Genomic DNA, 27,989 nt, shown 5'->3' on the forward strand with positions numbered 1-27,989 from the left:
GGACAAAACTGACCAGCTCTAGCACCAAATTTAACAAAGACTATTTTCATATTTTCATCCATCCAGAGTCATCACATCTATTCAGGAGTATGGCCATGTCCTATTTTTGGTCTTCACTCTCCAAACAACTTTGTGTTTTAAAGCACTTGTTGCTGAATAACTCATTTGGCTACAATCCTTATTTTAAGCACCAGGTTTCATCGACAACAAAGACACAAACAGAACTAACTTTGTATATAAAAAAAAACGAACATTTGGCAAGCAGTTCATCTATTGAGCTGTAGTTTGTACCGGTTGAGTCCTGGACTCGACAGTAAGCACACAGCTCTCTAGTGGTTGTCAAACACGACTGTTGGCTTCCCTGATGTCCTCCATGTGTTCAGTCCTCTTGGTGGTTCTACCTGTGTGAAAGCTGGTTGTTCAGAAGTCCGGGAAACGTGTCCTCTACGTCTGAACTTAATGTGCCCCCTGCGATGTTAAACAGGAAAAAGATGATTAGAAATATTCAGTGAAACGACTCGACTGAAGAAATTCTCTGTTAAACGGCGAGGAGGATGACTGCGGTGTGATGCAGCAGTTTCCTGAGAGTTCATTAAATTGAGTCTCGCGCGTCAGATCGTGTCCCTCTGAGGAGTCTCACCGAGCATGAGCAGTACGACTCTGTCCTGCAGTCAAACAGGTTGTCATGACGACGGACCGACAGATTTCACTCCATCATTTACACTCGGAGCAAAGTATGAGATTACATTTAATTTTCTGTAGTTGAACTATACAGTTTCTGTTGTTCATTGTTAGCCGCACAAAAAATAATTACAGCTCCAAGTTCAATAAATTATGATTAAAACTATAAAAAAAATATTTCCATTGGCCCTGAAATAGGGACTTTTAAAAAAATTTATTGCTTGTCTGTTAAACTGAAGTGTTTTCCATTATATTCAAAGCCCTCAGCTGTTTTCAAAATCTGTTTCCTCCCTGTCAGGTGCAGGGTATTCTCAGGGTTTGGTTGATCTATTCCATGTGTGGCCGTTTCTAATGTTGCAAAAATATATTTAGTTTAGTTGTTTTCTCCAACTGTGGACAAAGTTTACGTCATTTCATTTCAGACTTAATGAAGTTGTGGAAACTTGAAGTACGTTTATACTTGTTACTGTTCGGTTATTTCTCAGTCATTTTGTTGCTGATTTGACACAATGGTCACATTTTGAGGAACGTCTAAATTTCATTTAGAAAAATCTGGTACATTTTTTTAATTTATTAATAAAGTTTATATGTTTAAATGCACTGAGCATTAATTTATCAAGCTGATTGTATTCTGCATTGATGTACAGTTTGTTAATTTGCAACAGAATTAAACTGCATGTAGTAAATTATGTGTTAATTGCTGCATTGTTTTAGAATATGAACAGATTAAAAAGGTATCACTTCCTGTTAATGTTAAGTATTGTAAAAAAAAAAAAGTCTTGGTTCATTATAACATTTTTTGTACTTTTGTGTAAATAAAAACCATTTAAATGTTGGACAATGTTTTTATTCTTTAGCTACATGGTGTAACAACAACAACTACGTTATAATTATTCTGTCAGGAAACTAAAATCTTTCAGCAACATTTCCTGAGTGTTTACTGGTTTAGAAGACTGACGTGTGAAATAAAGACGTTTGAGAGAGACCGCCTCACGTTTGTGCTCATCTTCTCCAAAGATGAGCACGTTTGGACCCACACTGGATCCAGGAAGCACTTTTACATCGACTCTTGTAAGAATATTAGACATTTGGATGCAGATCCAGTGCATTCACTGAATTTAAAAACCTTGACTCTAATGGATTAACAGATTTTATATGTATGTAAATGTTTCTGTGCCCTCAGACGACTTCTGTTGTGATCTGGCGCTTTATAAATAAACTGAAGAATTGACTAAGCGGTCTTTAAAGTGGATACGGTGCAGCTTCACATTTCACCACGTTCGAACAAATTGATGTTTTATTCCTGTTGCAGGAGGAATCGGGTCTTCTCACCTATATGACAGTTGTACGTCCATATCCGATGGCCATCATATCTTGAGCGACACTTCATTATGTTGTTGGTGTAATCGGACTCTGCAACCTCATAGTTGGGGTTTATCACAACCTGTAAGGGAGATGATGATGATAATGTTGCAGGTTCACACCGTGGCTTAATTTATTGATTGCAAGGTGAACAAAGAGTTTGTGTAAAGTTCAGAGTCATTCTTGCGTAGATGTATGGTCTACAAGACCGTGGTGGCTGGAAAAGAGACTTTTTCCACCAAAGGATTTAAATGATCAAACGAGACTAAACCAGTAGACCACATGTACCTGCAAGATGTAGTCGCCAGGCTTTAGGTCTGTGATGTCTATCCACTGACAGTCGATGTCGTGTCTGTAGGTGTCCCAGCAGCCCACCGTGATGCCCTGAGAGCCGAAGTTTGCACATTCGTACCTCTTCTGTATACCTGAATTCAGAACAGAGTTGGCGTCAAGATGCTCAAACGTTCTCTTAAGCAGCCATGTTCTACTGAAACAGGAAGGCTGGTGTCCGTCCTGACCTTCGTCACAGTAGGTGTCCTCCAGACAGAAACTGGCTTTGTGTCCCTCTGCTACTTTTGTCCCGTTCAGACTCAGCAGGTCATAGTAGGTGAAAACTTCCATACTGTGGTAATGTCTGGATCAAACCGGGAGAGGAGTGTTTAAACATCAAACAGTCGATTCATTAAATATAATAAACGTGTCTCGTAGCTGACACTTGAGTCAAATCTGAGCGCGGCAAGATAACTGGAGAAAAGCTTTTATTCCACTGTGATATCGGGTAATTGTGTGAAAATGAAAATATGTGCTGTCACAGTCACTCTATACGATATAATCACACAAACGGCAGGTTCTGTTGACGTCCCACCTGTGACATTCATGCCAGACCCAGGAGTGGGGGGACGCCCGCGGTCTGAAGTCTGACAGACCGTTGTTGTGGATCTGGGAGGAGAACCGGAGGAGGCGGCGGTAGGAGCTGGAGTCCGCTTTGTCAGCTGTGCTGGACAAGCAGCGCTCCTCCTGGGCACACTGCAGAGCGTACAAGGGCCTGTCCTCCAGGTACGTGGTCTGCTCCACAACCTGGGCGCTCAGGACCAGGTCTGGGGCCGCTGTGAGGGGGAGAGCCGCAGGAGATGATGTGATTAAAAACCACTTCTATCTCACAAACAAAAGTTTCCAGTACTCTTTAAGAAAATACTCCTCCTTACTACCAAAAAGTACAATTTAATGTATTATACCGTATTTTCTGTCATACACGTTGCACCGCCCTTTAAGTCGCATCAAACCAAATATGTCTAATGAAGTGGAAAAATCCATAAATACGTCGCTTCGCCGTATAAGTCGCATCTATCATGCGTCACCGCTGACAACCTGGAAATGTGTGCCAAAAATCGATTGGCTGCCAAAGTTCGGCCGCGGGAGCGTGCACAGGAGGACTTTAACAAGAATTTAACAAGATTAACACTTAAAAACAATTTTTTTTGCTCAAAATTCTAGTAAAGGTGCGTCTCAGTCTAACTTTTACTTAATAAATGCACTTTGGCGGTCAAATCAGCTGCATTTCAAAACCCGATACGCGGAAGTAGGAACGCACAGAGGGACAAGTCGCTGCTCATTTCTTTGAAATTTAACAAGATAACCACCTAAAAACAAATTGTTTGCTCGACTTTATAGTAAAGGTGTGTCTCAGTTGAACTTTTACTTAATAAATGCACTTCAGTGGTCAAATTAACTGCATATCGCTGGGGCGGTGCAGTGAAACGAAGCTGATTTGACGGATGCTCCAAGCGAGCTGGATGAAGGTGGCCGTCAAAAGCAAGTGTCATTAATAGCCACTTTTACCTATTACATGACACAAAGGTATGCCATACTCCTCTGCTGCTGTCTACTGGCTAAAAAAATGATAGTGTTCAATATTTTCAGTCAGAATGAATGAAAACGGTCACATCTCAGCCAAAAATTGGTTTATAAATATGGGAAAAAATCTATAAATAAGTCACTTTGGTGTATAAGTCACAGGACATTCAACTTGTGCAAAAAATGCGACTTATAGGGCGAAAAATACAGTACTGAAAAAATGGTAAAACAAGACTAAATAAGTGTTCAACTAAAATGTGTTTTTAATGCATTTCCTTACTCTGTGTGCAAGAAACTCCAGCAGCAAAGCGTCCGCCCCCTTTAGGACAGGTGACGTGTTTCCCATGATGCAGACACTGATCCAGAGTCAGCTCTGTTCCTGAACATCTCACTCCACTCATCACCACAGCATCAGATGATGAATCTCCTTGCCAGTACCATGTCTCCTAAAGAAAATTGAACAAAAAAAAAATGTTAAAATGGCTGGACACTGAGGAGTAAGAGGTGATCCCACTGATAACCTGTAGCAGGCGTCATCTAAACATTTGATGAACTACATTTAAATGGAGTCAGAAGGGTTCATTTAGGCATCTGAGCTATCCTGCAAGGAGAATCTATATCACACTGTCCTGACTCAGCCTGTTTGCACAGTTTTGCAGACCAAAGGGAAACGTTATGAGTGGGAAAACTCAGACTTTCCATTGCCCTCCGTGGAAGTGGAGGATGTAAATGAAGGTGAACTCGGGGGGGCTGACGGTGGTCTGAGTAGAAGTGCAGTTTAAGCTTGCTGTCATTTGTTCCATCTGTGGTGGGGGGTTTGCCTGGAGAACTATTTATGAGTAAGTCAGGAGTCTCCAGAGGGTCTGAGGAGCTCCAGGAACTATTTTACTGTACTCTACACTAAAACCCTTACGTAATGCAAACTAACAGAGTGGTGTGTTTTTAAGATAGCTTGTCCAGCAATGTTGACCTGACACCCTTCACTTAAATAGCCTTCATCAGATCCAGGCCAAGATCCACTCAGACCCCCTGCGGTCACAGACACACCTCCTGATGATTCGTTCATACTTTCCAGACATATACAACCTAAACCACAGCAAAGATATAGAAGACAGGAGGGAGTTCCCCCTCAGGACATGTAGGCAGCTCTAATCAGTTGTGAGCAGGACCGCAGTGAGACGCTGACCCAGTTGTAACTTGTTTTTACTGATGGAAGGTCCACTATACTAAAACACAAGCTAAACTTCTCTACAGTCCTGCTGAAAGGCTGCAGCAGATACTCCTCCACTAATTGGCTTTATCTGCTTTTTCTCTTTGTTTTTGATGTTTCGCAAGTAATGACGTCATTTTTTTTGACCTCTGGAATCAATAAAGCTCAAGTTTGTTAAGAAAGAGAGAGTTAATGGCCTCCGCTGCCACGCACACGCATTTACAAACAGTTTAAACTGAAAATGTGAGGCTGGTGTGAGCTCATCCTTTTCTTATGCAGCTGTAACTTTCACATCAGCTCCTGCTCCTCTCCAGTCTATAAAACTGGGTTTAAGGTAAATATGTTTTTATACATCACATCATGCTGAAAAATAAAGTGTTTAAATAATGTAATGCGCAGAATATATAAGTGTCGTCAGTGGATCTGTTCTCAACAATGAGAGGAATCCTGAAACACAGTGGGTTGGCAAATAAAACTTTATTTTATCATTTAAAATTTAATGTCATGGGGTCTAATCATCTCAAATACAACTGACTATCACTTGAACTCATATGAAAGGCAAAATGTATATTTTGATTTGAATATAAATACAAAATATGTAACACTATCATTTTCTTAGTTTATTGCAGAGGGCTGACATCTGTATTAATTCTTTATATTTTAAAGGTTTCATTTTAACATTAACAATAAAGGTTTCCTACCACATTAAATCCATTAATAACTCTTAAAACATGCATTTTTTAAATGTTTTTGATTTGAATGTTTATGCGTATAACACAATTTATTTGTCATTAAATGACTGGGAGGTGAAGGAACTGACTCATCAGAGGTTTTTGTAAAAATTGTGTTAGAATACAACAAATTGTCCTCACCTTAGTTTATAACTTAATTTGTTGATCAGTTACGGAAATCCTCTCGTTCAAGGTTCAAGGTTCTTTACTGTCATTCGCATCACATGTGGTACACGAGGTGGAATGACAATGTGTACTCAAGGTCACAGTTACACCAAAAAATAGCAAAAATATAAAGTATAAAAAAGAAAACAGTATACAAGGATCTAAGATATACGCTAAACAATAATAATGTAATATAATACAGTGTATTAAACAGCAGTCTGAACATGAGTCTGCTGTGAGCAGATGGGTAGGAATACAGCAGCTTAAGGTAAGAAATCAGCAGCATGGATAATCAGCAGCAAGTATAATCAGCAGTTTGGAATATCTCTGCACAGCTTGATTACGTTTAATCTTAGCCCCAGCTCGATATCTGCTGTGCATCAAGACTGTCTGAAGTGTACTCGTCCATGTTCAAACGTAAACAAACGACTCGTAACTGTTGGCAACAAAACCTGACAGCTGGTTTCACTCATTTATCACAAATTATACAGTATACTATAGTTAGTGAATGATGCACATTTAGCGGTTCTTTTTCTCATGGAAGATGTACATGTGCAAACAATTCAAATCAAACCAAAAAAAAAAGCACCTTTTGACAGCTATTTTTGCTTTAAATTGAGAAAATGCTCCACTCTTTTATAACTAAACAGGCTGTTGTGCATCCACTGTCCAAGTAGGCATTCAAAGAATAAACTGAATATATGTGAGCTTCAGAAACTCAGATGAGACCATGTGGAGGACCTGTATGGACTTGCAGTTTTATGCTGGACCTTTATGCTGAACGTAGATCATTTTCTTTCTCGTCCTAAAAATTATTTTATCTTTGCAAGTCTGGCGGTGAAAAAACTAAAACTTGTTTATGGACGTTACCTGGAAAGCATGGCTGGCAAACCCCAGTCCCAGCTGTTTGCACACCACCATGGCCTCCATGGTTCCCCAGCTGTCGCTGCACACTGAGCCCCACACCAGAGAGCCGTTTCTCTCTGCCAGGATCTCCACACGGCCCTCGTAAGGGTTACGGCCGCCGCTTAACCGAAGCTGAGGGCAGAAGCCAACACATAAATGTCACATCCAGTGTTTTAAAAACATTTGCTTTTTATATGGAGACAGAGTAGCTTACTCGAGTGTTGAAGCCCATTTTAGGAACGTTACACCTGACGGCAGCATCTTCCTCGTGGCTGCAGCCCAACGAGTCGCGGTTAAAGTGGCACTCAGTCAGAGACTTCTCAAACCCAGAGCATTCCACCTCGTTCATGTGAACGGACCCAATTCCTACAGGAGCACATCAAACATAAAAAGTGACTCTGCTGAAGGAATGACTAAACTTACAGCTGCAGCACTAACATCTCACTACAACTAAAATTTATTTTCATTGCTAGAGGAAGTAAATCTGATCTTTAGGGTTCATCGGATCCTGGGAGGACATGTTTGTGTTAGAAACAGAAAGACATAGATGTTTGGGTTCTGTTAGAACACGACCTTACAGAGGCCAAGAAGGAAACCATGACAAATGAAAACGATTCTCTGAGGGATCATGAAAAAAAAAAATCAATGTTTCATAATTTCTACAATAGTTTGTGCAAGTTCCGCTCCAGATGTTGTTTTGGGCTTGTTCTGATCGGTCAGAAAAGGAGGACCAATTCAGTATCAGATGTTCCTAATGTTATGGCTGACTGATCATATTACCGATGGAAACGAGGAGCCTGTGTGTTTGTGACCGAGTTTCACTCTGACATTCTTGCTCGGTCCAGTTCACCGGCTTCTGAAAACAATCGCTAACTGTTCCAAGTCTGCGTGTGGTGCCGTTTTTAGATGTGGTGGTTCGCTCGTGAAGAAAGCCCTCAAACAGCCTTCTTCACTCCAACACAGAATTCCTCTGCTGAACCCCATAAAGGTTGTTTTCTTTTCTGGGAACATTTTGTACGCTCCTCTGTTTTGCTCAGAGAAAAAGGCGGAGAGAGAGGGGAAAAAAAAAAGTGTAAGTTTTCCAACAACCATGTGAATTTTATAAAACTGTGGCGTACAGCATGATAGAGAATCAGCGTTTGGTCCAATGCACAAACATTAATGTTCTACTCCATATATTCTCTAATGCCTGCAAGCGCTGACTTCAGGTCTAGACGGACTGAAGGGAGACAAAAACAGGTGGTACAGACGCCAAAGATAAAGGTGGAGGGCGCTACTTCAGTCAGCACCTTTCGTTTTCACAGATGTCTGCATGTGTAGATTTAAAACGGTGAACGCTTTCAAGTCTTAATTTTTTGCAGCCGTTCAAAAATTCAGTTTGAATTAACTGCACTTGAAACACTTAAAAATTCAGACGTACTTGTTACATTCAGATTTATTTAAAAAGGTCAGAGTAAAAAAACAAAACAAAAAAAAAGAGTTTTTCTTTCACACACAGATGCAACACATTCCCTACAAAAGTTGTTCCCCCTGGAGTTCAGTCATCTGTTTGTGAGGGATGCTCTGATCCAAACCTTGTGATTCTATCAGCTGATCTACAGCCAGCCCCGGTGACTCGAACAGTCCTACAGATGAGACGATTATTATGCGTTTTACTCAAAATCTGCCTTAAAAATCTAAAAAACTAACTGTTGAAAAAAGTTGTCTGTCCCGAACACTTTTTAAACGAGAGGATTTCAACACCACCAACACGAGGAGCATGTGGCATCAGAGCTCTCGCAGCCTACAAGAGCCTCCCCTCCCCCACTCCGATGTCTCATTATGAGCTCATCAACTTCTTTCCAACGTTTGACAACAGAGACGTGACAGTGAGCACACTCCCAGTAGCAGAGGGGGAACAGCTTCTGACACGGAGCGCACATGTTTAGTGCACACTGCAGAGAGTCAACCCACACGAGGCCGCGGGCTCGGATGGTGTTCCAGGCTGGATTCTCAGGGACCGTGCTGAACTAGTTTTCACTGACATCTTCACTCTGTCTCCGTCCCTGGCTAAAGTCCCACAGTGCCTGAAATCATCCATCATAGTAGTGTCAAAAACAACCAACACAAGCTCCCAGAATTATTTCTGACCAGTGGCTCTTGCATAAACAGTTTTTTGTGTGATAAATTGGTTCTCTCCCAGCCACACTAGACCAGCACCAGTTTGCATACAACAGATCCACAGAAGATACCGTCTCTCTGGTTCTTCACACTGCACTAACTCACCTCTGGAAAAATAGAGCACACATGTGAGGACTCTACATGTGGACTCTGCTTTCAACACTACTGCCATCCCCTGACAACTGACTGCCAAACTGGACCAGCTTGGACTAAGCCCATCAATTTGAAACTGGATGTCACGATCGGGTTTTGGATTCAGATTAAGCCAGACACAGGAGTGCAAAAACAAGAACAGTTTTTATGAACTAGTCTGCTGGTTGCTGGGGTCAGGGTCCAAGGCAGGAGTCCAAACTTCTCAGTCTGTATGTGGCAGGAGAAATCCAGAGGCGTGGTCCAATGGTCGTAGCGGGGGTCAAGCACGTAGAAGCAGAGAAACAAGAACAGGGCCGAGTCGTGATCCAAAAGAGTAGTCAAAGGGAGAGCAAGAGTCGTCACCGCGGTCAGATATGCAGACAAATCCAGAAAGGGACAAGGCAAGGAGTCAAAAAACAGGTGAGGGTTCAAGGCAAGACAAGGATACAAGATACTATGACTGAAGGCTTCACTATCAGGGACCATGGGAGGTTTAGTAATTCGGCACTGGTGGAGACGGAGAATGGTGCTTAAATAGAGACATGAACAGGTGAGAGGCATGAAGGTTGATTGCAGTGACCCAGCAGAGTGGGTGTGGTTAAGTGAGCAGGCAGAGGTGCAGGTTGACAGGAGATGAGAATAATAAACATGAACAGAAACTATGACCAGAAGGGCAGAAAACATGGCATGTCATGAAGGGGCAGGGAAGAGAGCAGATGGGGGGCCAGCGGGGGCCACTGATCGTGACACTGGATTCAGGATTTCTGGACAGAGCGTCCTCAGATGGTGATACTGGGTTGCTTGATAAGATAGAAAGGTGCTATATAAGTACAGTCCATTTACCATTTCCCCTCTCACAATTATTGCATTTTGGAGTGTCATCTCCTGAACTTGATAACTAGCTCTTTGGTCTTTCCTGTGTTTAGAGAGAAGTTGTTCACAGAGCACCAGATTCTGTACCTCTGCTCTTTTGGCTGACTCAACATTGGTGATCAGCCCAATAATGTTGTCTGAAACTTCACAATGGGGTTAGTGTGTGTACGGGGACACAGTCATGTGTGAAGTAGCAGTATAGGATGTGACTAAGTACACACCCCTGTTGTATGCCAGTTCTCAGTGTGATGGTTGAGGATGTGTATAGTATCAAGATACTCAAAGTACTTTACATTACAATTTGTGTCCTCATTTACCCATTCATACTGCACTCTAAAATATTCCTGTATATGAGATACAGACAGCAGCTGGAACTTGTTGCTGAGAATCATTTCCACATGGACGGGTTAATGTGAACATGCCGTCCCCGTCATGTCTCATTCACGTCCACGTCGTATTTTCAATTGTAAAAAAAATTTGTATGCACCCTTTATGATTGTATATTGTTGTTGTTGTCCACTGTTGTCATCACTCTTTGTTAAAATTCAGGTCTCTCTTGTAAATGAGTCCTCGTGGCTCAATGGGAATTACTTGTTTAAATAAAGGTTGAATGAATGAATAAATAACTCTACTACATCTATACAAAGAATAATCAGTGTTTTAGATCACATTCATACACCGATGGGACACACATCAGAGGCAATGAGGGGTTCAGTGTCTTGCCCATGGACACTTCGGAATGTGCCTGATGGTGGAATCGAACCCCCAACTCTCACAATGGAGGACGACTGCTCTAACCACTCAGCCACAGCTGTGCCCAGGGTGGAGAGGATGTCCAGCATCAGGTTCTTAGGACTACACATTTCTGAGGACCTGCCATCAGGCAGGTGGTACAAATCCCTCCACTGTCACAGACTGAAGAGCAGCTTCTTCCCCAGAGATGTGGCTGCTTTGAACCAACACTGACAAATAATTGCCACTTCTGCAAAAATATGTGCAGAAGTGGCCCCGCCCCCAAATGTATTGTATATGGTACCAATTTTACTCTGTTTTATCTTTGTATGTTAATTTATTGCAACTTTTGTCTTTACACCTTTATGTTTTTTTACCTAAGAAGCACCTTGAAGCTGCTAACCTTGTTTTGTTGCTTTACTACCATGACAATAAAGATGATTCTGTTCTTTTCTATTTTTATACTGGTAAGTGCAGCACCAAATTCAGTCCCCAGTGTTATGTCCCATGTCAGAAGTCTGTAGGTACCTTGGCCCATCTTGCCACCAGTCAGGGCTTCTTTGGCGCTGCCGAAGCCCAGCTCTCGACACACCACAGTGGCTGCTTTGATGTTCCAGTTGTCGTCACAAACAGTTCCCCACTCGCCGTTCTTCAGCACCTCCACTCGGCCCTCACCGATCATCGCTCCACCTCGAAGGCGCACCAGAGGTTGCTGCAGAAACCCACAAAGTGATGTAGACAGTTACCTTTTGACTGCTTTTTAGATCTGAGAGCACAAGTTAAAATATTTGATGCCTAAAAAAATTACTTTAAAAGTTTTCTTAAATTGGACAACGTGTGTATAAGACTTGTTTTTTTTTTCAAGAGCCAAAAGTCAATCCACAATCTCATTCTTTTAAAATTATTTGTAAATTAAATGAACACAAGTTTGAATTGGGTCGAGTTTTACTCATAATTCTAATATAAGCCATTTAGGTTATTTTTGAATGTGCTATTCGCATCGTTATTACCAAAAATGATCACAAGTCTGTGCATTGTTCTCCCGTACAGGAGGAATTTTTAACCAAATGCACATGCAAAGAAAACTTTTTTCTGTTTGTGAGAAAACTAAATATTGTTTTTAGAGCTTATTGTTTTTTTATGTTTGGGTTAGGTGGGGTTCACTTTTGTTATAAGTAGGAAGAATATCTGCTCTTTCAGACAAACTTCAGGATTTTTAGTTACGTTGCTTGTCAAAACAATAACACACTTCTCACAAAAAGTGTGAAAGCTCAGTTTTTCATCCAGGACTTTGTCTGAGAAGTGCCACAGCTAACCATAATGATCGGACCTACCTCCACCCTGTATGCTTTTCTGAAACCGGCGCTGACGCTCGGAGCAAAGGCCCGTCCTGGTACACAGCTGACCACAGTGGGCATGCCCTTCTTGCATGTGCTGTTGCCCTTCAGCTCTATCTGTCGGCCCAGTTTGCAGTCGGAGAGGTCGGCCTCGTTGCCTGAGCAGTTGACAGAGAAACCCCAGTAGTTCTTCTTACGACGCTTGGCCAACAGTCTGAGGAGAAATAAAAATAAAAAGTTTGAAAGCGCTGTATTGTGGTAACACTACAATTACATTACAAACACAAAAAGAATGACAGATATCTTAAGAACTCTCTTTAATATGCTACTAAAATATTAAAGCTGCTTTATAGGTTTTGGGAAACTTTCAAAGAGAGAAAAATTCAAGCATGCATATCCATCTGTTGCCGTGAGAAACGATACACGTGTTATTATGAGAATTCCTTAACTCTGACCTGACTTCACACGTGAATGAAACTACGGCTCAGATAAAATCCAACATCTGAAGACTTTGAGTCGTGGAAGAAGCCATTTGTGAGCTACAAATGGTAGAAACTTCTTTTAAAGCCTTTAGGTTTGGACAGGTGCGATGACCGTGCAGGTCCAAGTTGCTCTGAATACAAGATCGGTTTGTGAAAAATTCAAGAACTGCCAAGTTTACAGCAGACTGAGGCTCTTTATTTGTGCAAAAATATTTTTACTTTCCTCAAATAAAACGCAGACCGACTGAATGTTATCTTTCACCCCTACCAAACTGAACCCACACACCAGAACATGACTCAAAAACTGGAAAAGGTTGCACGCAGTTAAACAAAAGAGATCTATGTAGAATCTATGTACACCAATACACCACAGTACTATGACTCTGTACCTACCATCAATTGTCTCCTTTCTTTTGGCACTGAAACAGTTCTGAGGAGTCGGGGCACGGACATGTTCTGGGGATTCTGGTTCTGGAAGTTTAGCAATAAATCCTTTCAGACTTTGAAAATGTGGGGTGGGATCTCTAAGGACTGGACTATTTTCCTCAAATCCAAGACATCTGAGCAGTCTGAAGGATGAGCGACGCCTCAGACATTTGAGTGTTTCTCCTGAGTACATTCTGCACCACTGCTGTCCCGTTCATAAAACTAAATCTTCTCATATTATGAAAAATACCGCCAAAGGTCAAAACTACGAATGTGAACTTCCAGGTACAAACTTGGAAGTGTTAGAGTCACTTCTTTGATTGACAGCACTGGGTACCAAATCTGTTTAGATCTGTCTCAGGTGATGACTGAACTGTTTTTGTACTGAGAGGTTTTGTTGCACTGTAGCATCTGCTCCTATAATTGTTTGCTCGTGGGCGTTTGACTCCAGTTCCCGCGTCAGCAGACGGACACAGCAACACGTCAAACTGTTTCAGATTGTAGCGCACTCAGTCGTTTCCCGTTAAAACTTCCTCAGGCAGTATTTTTGGGCTCCTGTCAAGAACCTGCAGGGCCAGGACTGCTCAGTTTCAGAGTGGAAAATACATGAAGGGACGAGGAATGACCAGAGTAAACAAACTTGGTTGTGTAATGTTTCCTAACATCTGTTTGGTCTGGGACCTGCATTCCTGAACCGGCTCAAACCAAAAAAAAAAAAAAAAAAACACAATTAAAAGAGAGTGAGGAACTTTTCGTTAAGTGGAATCTTTTTACATAAAGAGCATTTGTGCCATAAAAGTCTGTGTGGTCTGTCTCGATTTATACTTTTATTAAAGGTGTGATGTTTAAAGCATTTATTATATAATGTGTTTATACTACAGAGCAGGGACTCATTGTAAATAACTGTAAAGTCTAACCCGTTTAAAGACCTTACTTATAATTAATTGACATCGTTTAAAATTCGCAGCCAGCGATTACTCACTTGTAGGGTCGGGCGTTGAAGTTTTTCTCATCGGGGAAGCCGTACATGCCGCAGACGACCCTGCTGTTCATTTGTGTCCAGCCCTCGCTGCAGATCTGCCTCCACTTGCCTCCATCTTTCACCTCCACGAAGCCCTCGGTGATGGGAACCCTTTTCCTGTTAGAGTATGTGGCTCTGATCCTCACGTCCTCCACCTGCACCGTCAGACCCTGACAATGAAAGCAGAGGCATCATTTCTGAACGCTTGCAGAAGAAAACTGATCTCAGATAAAACAATAAGTTTTATTTAAGATCATTCTTTCTTAAGATTTACACTTCCCCACTGATTAAAGTTCTTCTTTTGGATTAGGTCTGTTAATACGTTATCTTTATTTATGTGAAGTTGTCATGAGAACAACTTCCCGTTATGTCAACTTTAATCAAACAACTCTTGGATTGTTGTGTGGATGTGTTAAAAATCCTTTTGGTGGCGATGACATTTCTTAAAGGCTGCATCTGTAGTTTATTCTTTAGATGTTTAGATAACCAAAATATGGATTATCAATAAATCCCCAGAATGAAACTCAGTAATCTGACCTTCTCCTTTAGACATTTTTCCACTGAAGTCCCTCTCACTCTGATTTACTTACTGCGGAGCAAAACTTGCAGATCTACATAAATCAGTTTTTGTGGAATCCAGCTTTCCAGCAGGAACCTTCAGTTTCCTGAATAAACAGAGTTATGTAACCCGTAATGTGAACGCATTCACTAACAAATCGCCGTGTGTCTAAATAGGAACAAAATGTTTACAGGACACAGTCAGTTTCATTTACATGCTGTGTTCAAATGAAATCCTCCACCTGATTTATTATAAATACCACACAGACTGTGATCGTTACATGGAAATGTAAAACTTCTCCAAGAAGAAAGAAATATATTGTAAGACCCACAGTATGTGCATGTTCTTGAAGAAAAATTATGTTGACAAATGTGACAGTGAAGTTCTGCTTAAACTTGCTGCAAAGCCCGATCAGCAGCTGAAATAATGGATTTGTCAGATGTTTGTGGGCAAATATTACTACCATATATTTCTAAATCCAGCTAAAATATGTCTTCCAAATAAAACACGTCTGAAGGTGATACTTCATCTATAGCTAGTTACAAACAAGGACATTAATATCACATTTTCACGTTTCCATTATAAATCATAGAAATCTGTGGAGCAAAGAAAGAAGCATGCGTTTGAAGAAAAGCGTCACAAATCTCCCTCATTTATTTGATTTAAAGACGACTGAATTAGATTTTAGAAGATGACTGGAGAGACGGCATTTCCTGCACAAATGTAGTGTGCATGCTTATTGCTGAAGAACAACTGAAATTAACTAAAACAACATGCTGAATTGTAGCTGAAATGAAAGAACAAGCTTTAATTAGCAGAAACAAAACTGAAAGAACACATTATTTTGCTGAATTAGGTATAAATTAGCACAAATTAGCACAAAAATAAAATAGCTGAAAAGGCAGAAAGAAGCTTAAGCTTCCAGAAGGAAGCGGAAAGAGCTGAAAAGAGCTAAAAAAAATGGTGGAATTAGCTGAAAATAATAAAATTAGCATAAAAACATAAATAGTAGCTGAAAGAGCAGAAAAAGCTGAAAGCAGCCTAAGAAAGCTGAAAGGAGCATAACAAGCTGAAAGTACCATAAATAAGTTAATTAGGCTGAAAGTAGTAGAAATTATCATGCAAAATGTGGATTTAACTAAAAACAACTGAAGTTAGCTAAAAAAAAAAAAAAAAAAGCTAAAAAAAGTAGTTGAAGAGGTAGAACAAGCTTAAATTAGAAGAAGAAAGCAGAAAGAACACGTTTTCCCAATTATGCTGAAAGAAGCATAAATGAGCACAAAAAGTGGAAATTATCAGAAAAAAGGTTGAAATTATTATTTTTTTTAAAACAGCTGAATAGTAGCTAAAAATTCAGAAAGAAGCTATTTACCAGAAGTTACCAGAAGTTAACAGAAGTTAACAGAAGTTAACAGAAGGCAGTGGAGAGAGCACATTTTTGCTTTTTTAAAGTTTAAATGAGTGCAAAAAATGCGCAAGTAGCTGAAAAAGCTAAAATTAGCATAAAACAGCTAAATAGTAGCTGAAATAGCAGACAACGCTTAAACTTGCAGAAATCATTTGGAAGGAGTATAACAAGCTTAGATTAGCAGAAAGAAGTTAGAAGAAACACAAAAATGCTGCAGTTAGCAGAAATAATCTGAAAGGAGCACAAAACAGCTGAAAAAACAGCTGAAAGTAGCTGAAAAAAATGTTTAAATTTGCACAAGAAAGCTGAAAGGAGCTGAACCAGAACAAAATGTGAAAGGAGCAGTACAAGATTGTAAACAGATCTAAAGATTTGAAGGATGTAAAATGAGCTCAGTTCATTTTCTATGAGAGGAAAAAAAGCAGAAAAGGCTAAATATTTGAAAAAGCTAAAGTTGCACCAATGCCAAAAGTCATAGCAGGATTGTCCTGAAAGAGCTGAACGTTTTGATTTGTTGAAATAGCTTGAAAACTGCGGGACGAGAAGCGTACGAAAGAAAAATGGATCACAATAGTGTGAATGCTTCATGAACATTCACACAGAAAGATAACGTAAAGCAAATAAAGTACAATTTTTAAAAAGTGAGTATTTTTCAAGAAATTTTAAGGTGATTTTTTTTAATGGGTGATCCGTTGTCCATGTAAAGGTTAGGTTAAGCCATCTGCTCACAATGTGGCTAAACAAAGCTCACAAGCAGCATCTTGTGCTCTGACCACCCTAAATCAAGGAAAGGTTACCTTTGACCTCTGGCTAACAGCTAATAACCCTGCCATTGTTCTGCTCCCACTTTGAGCCAAAAGCTGCCGTTTGCTCTTGACTGGGTGTGAAGTTGTACCACAGGTGCCAAAAACAGCCCAAACTCTGACATGCTTTATGCTGATTTCAGTACTTTTGTAACAGACAGCCGAAAAAATGAAAAGTTCGGCACGTGTGCCAGAATATTAATCATTTGCCCACTGAGTGGTTTCCTGAAATGGCGTCAGCCTCAAGGAATGTTCAGGACTTCAGGGTCTCCGAGCGTTCGAGACCGCAGCGCAGGAGGAGTCTCCGGGGTTTTAGGAGTGACCCCAGCCCGCCTGCTGACCGCAGCAAAAACTCCTCTTTCATGAAGAGATTCTTGCAAGCTGAGCATGACGGTGTCTGGCAGGATGAGGAGGCAGGGGAACGTGCTCATGGTCACACAGCCGGTGTTCTCAATCGAATGTTCATTTCACTTTTCTTCTTTTTGTCTGGGAGGCTTGAACTTAAACGAGAGATGTAGAAATTATTTTAGAATAAAAGCCCAAAGATATTTAGAATATATAAGTGAAGGAAATGAAAGTTACACAATGAAAGGGTTCAAAGCAGTGCAGTGGACAGGTGTGGGGCTGGTGTAAATGGGGCACAGAGATGGTCTGAGCTGTGTTTAGTTTGGCTCAGAGTGAGGAAACTGTCTGGTGAGTGAGACAGAGGAGACGGGTCCGCAGAGCTGGGGTCAGTCCAGCAGCCTCCCAACCTCTGACCACGAACACAGACTCATCATTATACAGTGTGGCTGCGGCGCCGCCGGACAACCTGCACAACGTTTAGCTCAGCTGAGCTGCAGAGACAGACAAAGAGACACGTAGTACCGTGCAAAAGTTTTAAACAACCCTAAAAAATCTATCTTCTTGCCTCTACAGTCCACGACAAAATATCGCACAGTGACGTTTTAAAGAAAGTTATACCTCTAGGAAAACTAAAAGAAAAATGTTAGTTGTAAAAATATATATATATACTTTGTCTCAAGCTGTATTGTCTGTGGTTAGCTCAGGGGTCTGCAACCTTTATGATCAAAAAAGCCATTTTTACACCTTCATTCACTAAATTAAACGCAACAACCGGTGATTGTTTGATTCTTGTGATTTCGTTTGTTGGCCGAGACTTTTGTGGCCAGTAGGGGTGACATTATAAAGCTCAAAACATCTAATGATTTTTAACATTCATTGATATTTGTACAATTTAAGACTAATGAATAGACCAGATTCTTATGTGTGTGTGGGGGGGGGGGGGGGGTATAAAAAAAAATAACAGTCCTAAGTGATTTTTTTTTTAATTGTGGAAGAAATAATTAAGCAAACAGTTAAAGTGAGTATTTGCAAAAGAAAGGAAAACAGTTAAAACTAGTACTTTTGTTGTTGTTTGTACAACAACCAGTAAAATTCAGTGTTGGTTCTGGTCAAAGCTTGAGCTGCTGCAGAGGAGCCAAAGAGCCGCGCGTGGCTCCAGAGCCGCAGGTTGCAGACCCCTGGGCTAGCTGATAAAGCAAAAACAATTATTTTAGGGTGACAGAAAGAGCCTAAAGATCCCGTTTTGTTTCTTTTTTTTTTGCACAGACGTCTATTTTGTTCATCCCTTGAGTTAAGGAGCTTTTTCATGCGGCTTCGGTTTAGACAGCACCACGGCTCAGTGGTTAGCACTGCTGCCTCACAACAAGAAGGTCCTGCGTTCAATCCCCGGTTGGACCTGGGGTCTTTCTGTGTGGTTTGCATGTTCTTCTCGTGCTTGTGTGGGTTTTCTCCAGGTACTCCAGTTTCCTCCCACACACCAAAAACATGCGTGGCTGCCTTCAGGCCCAGGCCTCCCTTGCAAAAGAGATCTGTGATCTCAGTGGGATTTGCTTGGTTAAATAAAGGTTAATAATAAATAAATAAACGATAAGATGAAAATGGTTGACGCGCTCTCATCTGGATGAAGATGCTGCTTCTGCAGCCAGTCTCTGGCAGTGAATTATTAAAAAATAGTGAGAAAAGTTATATTTGAACGTTGAGATGTTTTTAGTTGTGCTGTTTCAGTCTCATTCTTCTTGTTCAAATCTCAACAAGCACATGAGGTCAAGCTGAGGTCAGTCCTCTAAAGAACATTTCTAAGAGGTTACCTCATCTTACTGTAGTGTACTGACTGTGAGACTGTATCCTTTAGGCTGCTGAATTTCACTTCCTAAAATAATACTCCTGTCGGTGAGCGAGAGGAAAAAAAGAAGAGCGAACTTTACAGCGCTTCTCTCTGAAGTGGGCTTTGGTAATTACTGAACTTTTTCCAAATGAAAGGCTGGCTTTACTTCCCTGATGGAGGCCTTTAACGCTCAGAGCATAGCTGCGAGAACATGAGGCTGCGGTCTAGCCGGTGTCTGACTAATGCTTCAACTACGCTGCATTTCTTCTATTTCATTCAGCCTTCCAGCCTGATGCACGTTCACCCACACGTGTGAAGAAAGTCCCACCCACTCACCTTCTGCCTGCCCCCACTTTACAAAACTAACAGGAATGAATGCTAACCATGCCTCAGCTTAGATGAAATGACTTTCACTTCTGCTCCACCCAGTTCCTGCCTCCCCAGCTTCAGCACGCCGAGCTGACTGACGAGCTCTGCATCTGGAATATCTATCAGTCTGCTGCCCCCATCGCGGCCGTGGAAAAACAGAAGACTCATTTCAGACAGAGATAGATAACCTAGCTTCAGTACAACCAGATAATGAGAAACTACAACCTGGCGGCAGAGATTATCATAGAATAAAATAATCTGCTGCTGAGGTTTATGGAACCTAATACAGAAACACAAGAGAGAAACTTTTCAATTTTTATTCTGACATTCTGGAAATTCATCTAATCAAATCCTATTTTCATTACTTCTTCACAGCTACGTCACGTCATATTTTTACTTGGATTTCTATGGCTCCAGTTGTGCAAACATTATGCTGCAGCACTGAGTCAAACACGTAATTCACAAATCATAATCCCCATTTATTAAGTGAGCAAAATGTTAGGGTTTTGAACGAGAGTAAAAAGCATTCAGCTCTGTGATTCACAAAGATTAACCGAGGCCTCCACAGGATCCAGCTGTTGAACATGTGGTGCAGCAGTCTGATAATTTGCCTGTACAGGAGGAGCTGGCCTCAGTCTCCTGACATAAATCATCATTTTCTCCCCTCAGACGCGCTTATCCTCATGAGCTGTGCACGCATGGTTCTCAGGGAAGGTTCAGGTTTCCTTTGGTTGTTTGCAGAGACCGTGAAGAACTGAGATCCTTGGAAATAATGTATGTATGGAGACTCCCTTAAACATAGCAGGTTTATTAAATGAAGCATGAAAGAAAAGGCCTTGAACAGCTGCATTTTGTTATTACAATTGGCGTGCTACAACGATGTGAATGATGTAATTGTTTTGTTGTTAATGGTCTGCATGTAAACTGCAGCTGTTTCTTTGTCGCTTCAGAAACAAAACATTGTGTCTCGTCCAAAGATGAACTTTTCTGTTCACAAACACGAGCAGCAATAGTTGATTACTTCATCTAGAAACGGATTATTCTAGGACATACACAGTGTTAACTAGAGAAATTTCATTTACTGCAAAAATTCAGTGTGAATGCTTATTGCTGAAAAACAGCTGATATTAGCTAAAAACATGCTGAAATGTAGCTGAAATGAAAGAACAAGCCTACAGTAGCAGAAGAAAGTAGAAAGAACACATATTTGCTGAATTAGGTTTAAATAAATAAATAAAAATGAGGAAATCAGCTAAAAAAAAATTGCTGCAAAACAGCTAAAACGGTAGAAAGAAGCTTAAACTACCAGAAAGAAGTGGAAGGACATGAAATGAGCTAAAGAAAAAGTGGAACTAGCTGAAAAAGCTAAATTTAGCACAAAAACAGCTAAATAGTAGCTGAAATAGCAGAAAAAGCTGAAATTAGCAGAAATAGGCTGAAAGGAGCATAACAAGCTGAAATTAGTAGAAAGAAGCTAATTAGGCTGAAAGTCCCAGAAATTACAACAAAAACTTGAATTTATCTGAGAACAGCTGACATTAGCCAAGAAATTCTAAAAAGTTAGCCGAAAAAGTAGAACAAGCAGAATCAAGTGGAAAGAACACAATTTTCCATATTGGACTGAAATAAGCAGAAATTAGCAAAAATAAAAAAAGGGGGAACTTATTTGGAAAAGCTGAAATTAGAAAACAAATAAATAAATAAACCCAGCTGAAAATTAGCTAAAAAAGCAGAAAGAAGATTAAACTGCCAGAAGTGGAGAGAGCACATTTTAGCTGAATTAGGCTGAAAAAAGTCGAAATGAGTTCAAAAAATGTGGAATTAACTGAAAAAGTTGAAATTAACATAAACAGCTAAATAGTAGCTTAAATAGCAGAAAATGCTGACATTATCAGAAATCATCTGAAAGGAGCATAACAAGCTGAAATTAGCAGAAAGAAGTTAGAAGAAGAACAAAAATGTAGTTAGCAGAAATAATGTAAAAGGAGCTCAAAACAACTGAAAAAAAAACAAACCCCAGCTTCAATTAGCTGAAAGTAGCTGAAAAAATGTTTAAATTTGCCCAAGGAAGCTGAAAGAAGCTAAACCAGAATAAAATGTGAAAGGAGCAGAAAAAGACTGTAAACAAATCTAAAGATACGAAGGACGTAAAATGAGCTTAATTCATTTTCTGAGGAAAAAAAAAAGTGGCAGAAAAGGCTAAATATTTCAAAAAGCTAAAGCTGCACCAATACAAAAAGTCATAGCAGGACTGTTCTGAACGAGCTGAACGTTTTGATACGATTTGTTGAAATAGCACAAAAATTGTGAAACGAGAAAGATGCCGAAATACGTACGGAAGAAAAATGGATCACAATAGTGTGAATGCTTCATAAACATTCACACAATAACAAAAGCCATTTTAGGCTACACTGGCAATCCTTCCTGCTTTCTTTCTGGCACAAAGCAGCAGAATTACACAATAATCCCAGAACTAAACTGTGGTGTAAACAGTGTGGAAAACACAAAACCATTGGCCCTGAACGATTCCAGTCTAACTTGTACCATAAACCTCTCATTATTCCAAAATAGCACACCACAGTCTGTGCTGTGCTATTGTCACAAACACCGTGACAAGCACGAGCTGGAGGCATCGTCTTCACTAAATAAGAATTAATCAAGGTTCTTCTCGTTATAGTGCTCAATTCTCTAAGCCCCATCTAATGAATGTGACTCAAACGTTTAGTCAACGCCCTGAGGCTTCTGTTGTGACTTGGCTCTATATAAATACACTGAAACAATGACCCTCTGCTGGGGTGAATGAACAAAATCAGAACCAATAAAGTGTAAAGTTAAACACATACCGATGGATAATGTAGGATTAGTGGTGAGCATCAAATGTGGTGTAGTAAAATATGACTTTATGACTCAGTAACAGAAATAAATTAATGTCTGTTATTTTTTCATAAGTGGTAAATACGTGACTGAAATGATGCAAACATTTGTTTCCAGCTGTCTGATCCAAGCAGATGATAGTTATAAGTGTACTTGTTGCAGCATATTTAGCTTGTAAACAACATTGATGCAACCTAAAATTAATACTTTTTTCCATTCATGTGATTACTATTATTACATTTATGTTTATGGGGTTCAGTTAGGGATAAATCAGATTGTTAGAAGTGGGGTTCTGTGTGGACAATAAATATCTTACCTGATGCAATTACTGTAGTTCTGTGAATACTGACGAGGTAATGGCTAGTGTGAGCAGGGCAAAGACCAAAGTAAAATGGTACAGCCTTAAAACAATTTCAATTTCGAACGCATTTCATATGAGCAGTGTTTAATAAACCCTAATATAGCCATTAGTTTTACAATCAAGATTTATTTATGCACAAGTGGTTGCAAATATTCTATGAATTTTGGAGATTGGAGTTGTTTTGAGGCAACAGCGCTCTACTGTGGCTAGCCAATAGCCTCTCAGAATAAAACTTTTATTTTTTCCCAAACTGAGGCTGTTGAAGGACCTATCTACAACAGGTAAGATATTTGTAGTTTGTAATATTTTCACAAAGCCCCACTTTAAGATCTGAACTATCTTAGTAAACATTTTCTTGTCAAGAAAGCTCCTGGGATTGGCAAAATTAAAATTATGGCAATAAAGAACATTTGAAGCCTGTAAAAAGACTTTGATTAGTAAAATATGATGAGTTTTAAGCTTGAAGTTTTAAACTAAATATATAAAATTTGATGGTTTAAAAGAATTCCCAAAGTGGGAAAAAAATACCAAAAATACTTTATTCTTTTGATACCAGCTCACTGTGCACACAGCTGGGACTGTTAATGTTCCAGACTGGGTACAAAATGTTAATTCATGCTGTAAACAGGTTGTCGGTTCAAGCAAAGTCAAAGAGGTGTAGCTACACCTTTTTCCCTTTCCTCTGCTCTGTGACTTGAAAGGTTTTGCTTAAACCAAGGAGATATTTACAGGGTGGTAGATTGTACTGCCCTAACGCACCAGAAACCCTAAAAACACAGAACAAACACAGAACATGAAGGTGTTACCTAAATATACAAGCTATAAAAATCAGGAATAAATGAAGAGTGTTCAGCAGTACACGCTGCTCTTCCATTCCCAGTACGGAACTTTGCAGTGGAAAAGTAAACATTTTTTTTAAAATAAATGTTCTACTCAGGCATCCTAACTAAATCCAGTAAAAAAATGCTGTCCTGGTGTGACTCGGCTAATTCCACCCCCCACATCAAGTATAAACAAACGTGAAGCTCTAGTCTGAACACTTCTTCTCTTCTTCGCTGCCAAGCTCATGTTCGTTCGGCTCTGTCATTAATTTGTAATGGAAACCCCCTGTGGCACCTTGTTTTAATAACTCACTTTCAGACGAGCACAAGGAATGCCTCGATGTCCTCTCCTGCCCTCACTGCCACGTTCACAAGCCCACGAGCCTGAGTTTCCATCCGGTGCAGAGGCGTTCTCTGCAGCCAGACAGGATGGTTTTCCTACACTCTGAGTCATCTCCAAAATCCCCCCCGTCTGCAGAGTGGGGGTCTGGTGTGGATAGTGGTAATCTAATACTGTAGGACTCAAGCTTTACAGCAGAATTTTGTAAAACGGGCAACAATAAAATATACATAATAAACAAAAGCAAATAATTAGGGATGCACAATATTATCGGCATGGTATCGGTCGATATTAGCGATAACGATAAATATCGGACATCGGTCATCCCATCAAAATAACTCACCGATATAAAAGGCGCTGTTTTTGTATGAGAACCCAGTGACGAGGACGCCTGCAGCGCCAGCACAACGTGATGACATCAAGTGCGCCGTTGAGTTTAGATTTGTGACAATTTACAAATTTGCACTGTTCGAGTGTTGTCATTGTGTTAGCGACATAAACATAATCCAAGTTGAAGCGTTGCATCATTTTCAGCCCCCTTTCTTGCATCTGCATTTGGTAGCAGGCCAAATTGACAAAGACCATGCAGAATAATGTAGTATTTTAATTCCACAGCAGAGAAAGCTGTGTAGTCTCTGTATGTAGGTCTAGGGGAAATAATACCAGTATTGGTATCGGTTATCGGACAAATAAGTTTTAACATACTGGCATATCGGAGGGGGACCGTAGAGTGTGTTCCAACTACAGGGAGATCACGATCTGAAGCCTCCCTGGTAAGGTCTATTCGGGGTGTTCCGGACACGTCCCACCAGGAGGAGACCCAGAGGAAGACCCAGGAAACGCTGGAGGGACTATGTTTCTCGGCTGGCCTGGGAACGTCTAGGGATTCCCCCGGAGGAGCTGGACCAAGTGGCTGGGGAGAGGGAAGTCTGGGCCTCCCTACTTAGCTGCTACCCCCGCGACCCGACCCCGGATAAGCGGAAGAAAATGGATGGATGGCATATTGGATATCAGTCAAAAATCCAATATCATGCATCCCTATAAATAATACAATGTTTTACTTTATTAATTGTGCATTTATGATAGTTTGGCTGCTCTTTATTCAAGCTACACAATATGGGTTTCCAAGAAAACTCTTCCAGTTGAAACAAGATCAGACATTTAACGCACTTTAATAGTTCAGTCCAGTTCCCGTAAGGAGATCTGGACGCATTTGAAGAAAACCTCTCAGTTTGAGCTCTGAAGCAGTTTCACACAGATAAGAGTTTTCTTTCATCTGTAGCCCAACCTCTGTTACCTAATCTGTGAATCTGTACAGATTGCATGCATCTGCTTGAACCATGTTTGGATGCTACCGGACTGTTAATATTTATGTGACTGTGTGCGCACTGTGTGTGTTTCACTGTGGGTGAGCTCATTCATGTGATCCTACCTCCACGCTGTTGACTTGGCTTTGGAGGAACTTGAAGCCTGGAATGCGCTTCTGGGAGCACACCACCCCGACGTCTTCTGAGTGTTTGCAGTCAGACACCCCAAAGCCATTGGACTCGCACAGAGCCAGGCTCTTCTCTGAACCGGTGCAGTGCACGTTGTCCAGCCAGATTCGACCTGAAACAAGAGAAAAGCAAAAGAGAACAATGTATAGTTTCACAGATGCGTCTCTTGTTGCCCTGCTTTGTTTAAGCTGGTTTTAAACAGATAAAACCAACAAACCTGATGACTTTTTGTTGATAGATTTGTGATTAAAAGTAGTAATAGATAAAAGTTTCCCTTTTAGTTACACAGTGTAAACCAAATATTTTTTAAACTTATAAGTAGACAAGCATATATCTTATCTCAAACAGTTTAAATGAATACTTGGCATGATATTTACATTTATTTATGAGATAAATAGAAAATGTAACAAAAATAGAATACGACCAATGTTTTTCTTGACAATTTGTTGATTGAACTGCCAATAAAATAACTAAAAAATTTTATTGTTTGCAAAACAAGTACATTATTATTATGATTTCCCCCTTTTTTTGATGGCAAGACTCTTTTCATTGAGCTACATGGAAGCTAAAATAAACAGAAGTCAAGATTAAAAAAAATAAACACTTTCTTGAAAAAGTCCAAATCTGAGAAGTGTTTAAATATCATATTTGACAGCTTACGTTGGTGTCACGGCCCTTTGACACGTATTTGATCATTTCTAGCAAAGCCTAGTCACCAAAGACAGAAACTTACTCACGTGGAGAGACTTTTGATCTCTGACATAACCTTCAGTCAAAACGAGGCTAATAAATGTTGTCACGGCTGAAACGGATCATCTGTTATTCAGCTGGCTGCTCAGAACCAGCAGTGAGGAATAAAACACATAACTGGAAGAGCAGCCATGAAAACCTCCAACAGGCTGCTCATCATTCTGACATGCTCAGAGGAACATTGTGTTCATACCAGCAAAGTGACTGCACATTTTTATGTCAAACAATCACTTAACGTTGTGTTAAACCTAGATTTTGGGGATTTTATGGGGGGGCTAACAAGCCAATGAAAGGAGGAAGGAGCATAGTTTACATGGAAGCATCAGTTTTAATAATGAGCTTTTACTGCCGCTTTCAAAAAGTCAGCCAAAGAAATCTTCAGATCAAACCAAATGAGACTGAAGATAGCGCTCCCAAAAGGTTTGAATAAAATAACAACTGAAGTAGCAAATAATGAAGAGGTACAAAATGATGCTCGTTAACCTTCCTCGTGCAAAAATACTCCAAAAAGGATGTTGTTATTTTTGTTACGTGTTAACAGCATCAGTTCAAAACAGCTGTGGGTGTCCATCAATGATTTTTAATAAGACAAGAAAAGAAAAATCTTGTTTATTTATTTTATGACGGGTTTCATCAGTAAAAAGAGAAAAAAAGCAATAAATAAACAAGAAAAGTGTCTATCCACACATTTGGCTTCAACACACTACCTCCCCATAACATTTAATAAAAGCCTTTCCCTGCTCTTCCATCAACAGATATTAGTGGACAGAGGATTAACATTACAAAAAGTACTGAGTAAAACCGGGCGGCACGGCAGTGAAGTGGTTATGCTGTCGTCTCACAGCAAAAAGGTTGCAGGTTTGCCTCCCAGCCATTCTGTAAGGAGTTTGCACATCTCCCCATGCATACGTGGGTTTGCTGTGTGTACTACAGTTTCCTCCCACAGACTAAAAACATGCTTGTTGGGTTCATTGGTAACTCCAAATTGTCCCCAGGAACCACTAAAATAAATGAGCAAAACCAAAACTAAAGGCTTGAATTAGCAAAGTCATAACTAAGAGCTAAAGTTTGCTTTGAATAACTAAATCAAAGTGAATTACTCTCCTTCTGAGATGGCTAACAGCATGTGAGTAACCCAGAGCGGTGCTTAACTGAGGTCCTGTCTGTATTTACAGCTACTGACATACAGTCACCACCACAACCAGCAACTACATGTTCACAGAGCTGGGAAAGTCATCAGTGTTTCCATGGCGATGGAGAAACTATACATGACGGTGGAAAAAAAAGGAAAAAGGAGGTGAGATTATGTCTGCGTGCGTCTGGTTTACACATCATGTTTCCAGTGGTTCCCTACTCTGAACAGACTGACGTGTTCCAGCTCACGTTTACTGTCTAACGAGGAAACCAACATCATGGAGGGATTAAGAATCAGACATGGGAAACCTGCATCTCGTTCAGAGATTACCGTGGAACATGCACAGAGATGTGCTTACTTTAAATACATGCCATTGGATGGATGACAGATCACCCACATAAACATCCTTCTAACCCTTACCTCAGTTCTTAAACGACTGCATCAATTTTTCTTTTTTTAGTGCAACTTTAGGTTTTGACATTACTGGACACAAGCAGACACTATTTTCTTACCGTCTCCTTTTCCAAACTTGGCTGAGGGCAACCAGGACACAGCTTCCATGAAGCCCAGCTCTCTGCACACCACTTGGGCTGCGTAGATGGAGAAGTCATCATCACACACCGTTCCCCACTCGCCGTTGTAGAAAACTTCCACCCGGCCCTCATAATGTTTCCTCTTCTCTCCCGCTAGACGCAGTTGGATTACAGGGTTGCCAGATTGGGCATTGCACAGCCCCCCAATACACAACAAGGTTGTGGAGAGACAAATGATGGAAAGTGGGCCCAGCATGATGCAGATCTACAAACAGACAAAATAAGAATATTTTTTACA

At 40.4% G+C, this 27,989-nt stretch overlaps 1 protein-coding gene across 1 annotated transcript; it reads right to left on the minus strand.

Moving 5' to 3' along the window:
- Positions 1-381: 381 nt before the first annotated feature.
- Positions 382-27,947, minus strand: loxl2a (lysyl oxidase-like 2a). The gene is made up of 13 exons (XM_037679211.1): positions 27,671-27,947; positions 25,210-25,385; positions 14,034-14,242; positions 12,141-12,357; positions 11,335-11,518; positions 7,124-7,275; positions 6,874-7,041; positions 4,178-4,343; positions 2,909-3,149; positions 2,562-2,677; positions 2,332-2,468; positions 2,014-2,125; positions 382-468 (listed from the first exon to the last, which is right to left on the minus strand). The coding sequence occupies exons 1-13, from the start codon at positions 27,945-27,947 to the stop codon at positions 398-400; spliced, it is 2,226 nt and encodes a 741-aa protein (XP_037535139.1). The 3' UTR covers positions 382-397.
- Positions 27,948-27,989: the final 42 nt, after the last annotated feature.

This window comes from Nematolebias whitei, chromosome 7 (genome assembly GCF_014905685.2).
Source record: "Nematolebias whitei isolate Nwh7 chromosome 7, NemWhi1, whole genome shotgun sequence".
Classification (NCBI taxonomy): domain Eukaryota; kingdom Metazoa; phylum Chordata; class Actinopteri; order Cyprinodontiformes; family Rivulidae; genus Nematolebias; species Nematolebias whitei.

What these genes read in the sequence shown, in the direction of transcription:
- loxl2a (XM_037679211.1), bottom strand. Translation starts at nt 27,947, where the DNA reads ATGCTGGGCCCACTTTCCATCATTTGTCTCTCCACAACCTTGTTGTGT. An exon ending in GCCAAGTCAACAGCGTGGAG is followed by an intron (nt 14,243 to 25,209) that starts GTAGGATCACAT and finishes TTTCATTGTCAG; the next exon opens with GGTCTGACGGTGCAGGTGGA. An exon ending in GTCTGGCATGAATGTCACAG is followed by an intron (nt 2,678 to 2,908) that starts GTGGGACGTCAA and finishes GGTTTGATCCAG; the next exon opens with ACATTACCACAGTATGGAAG.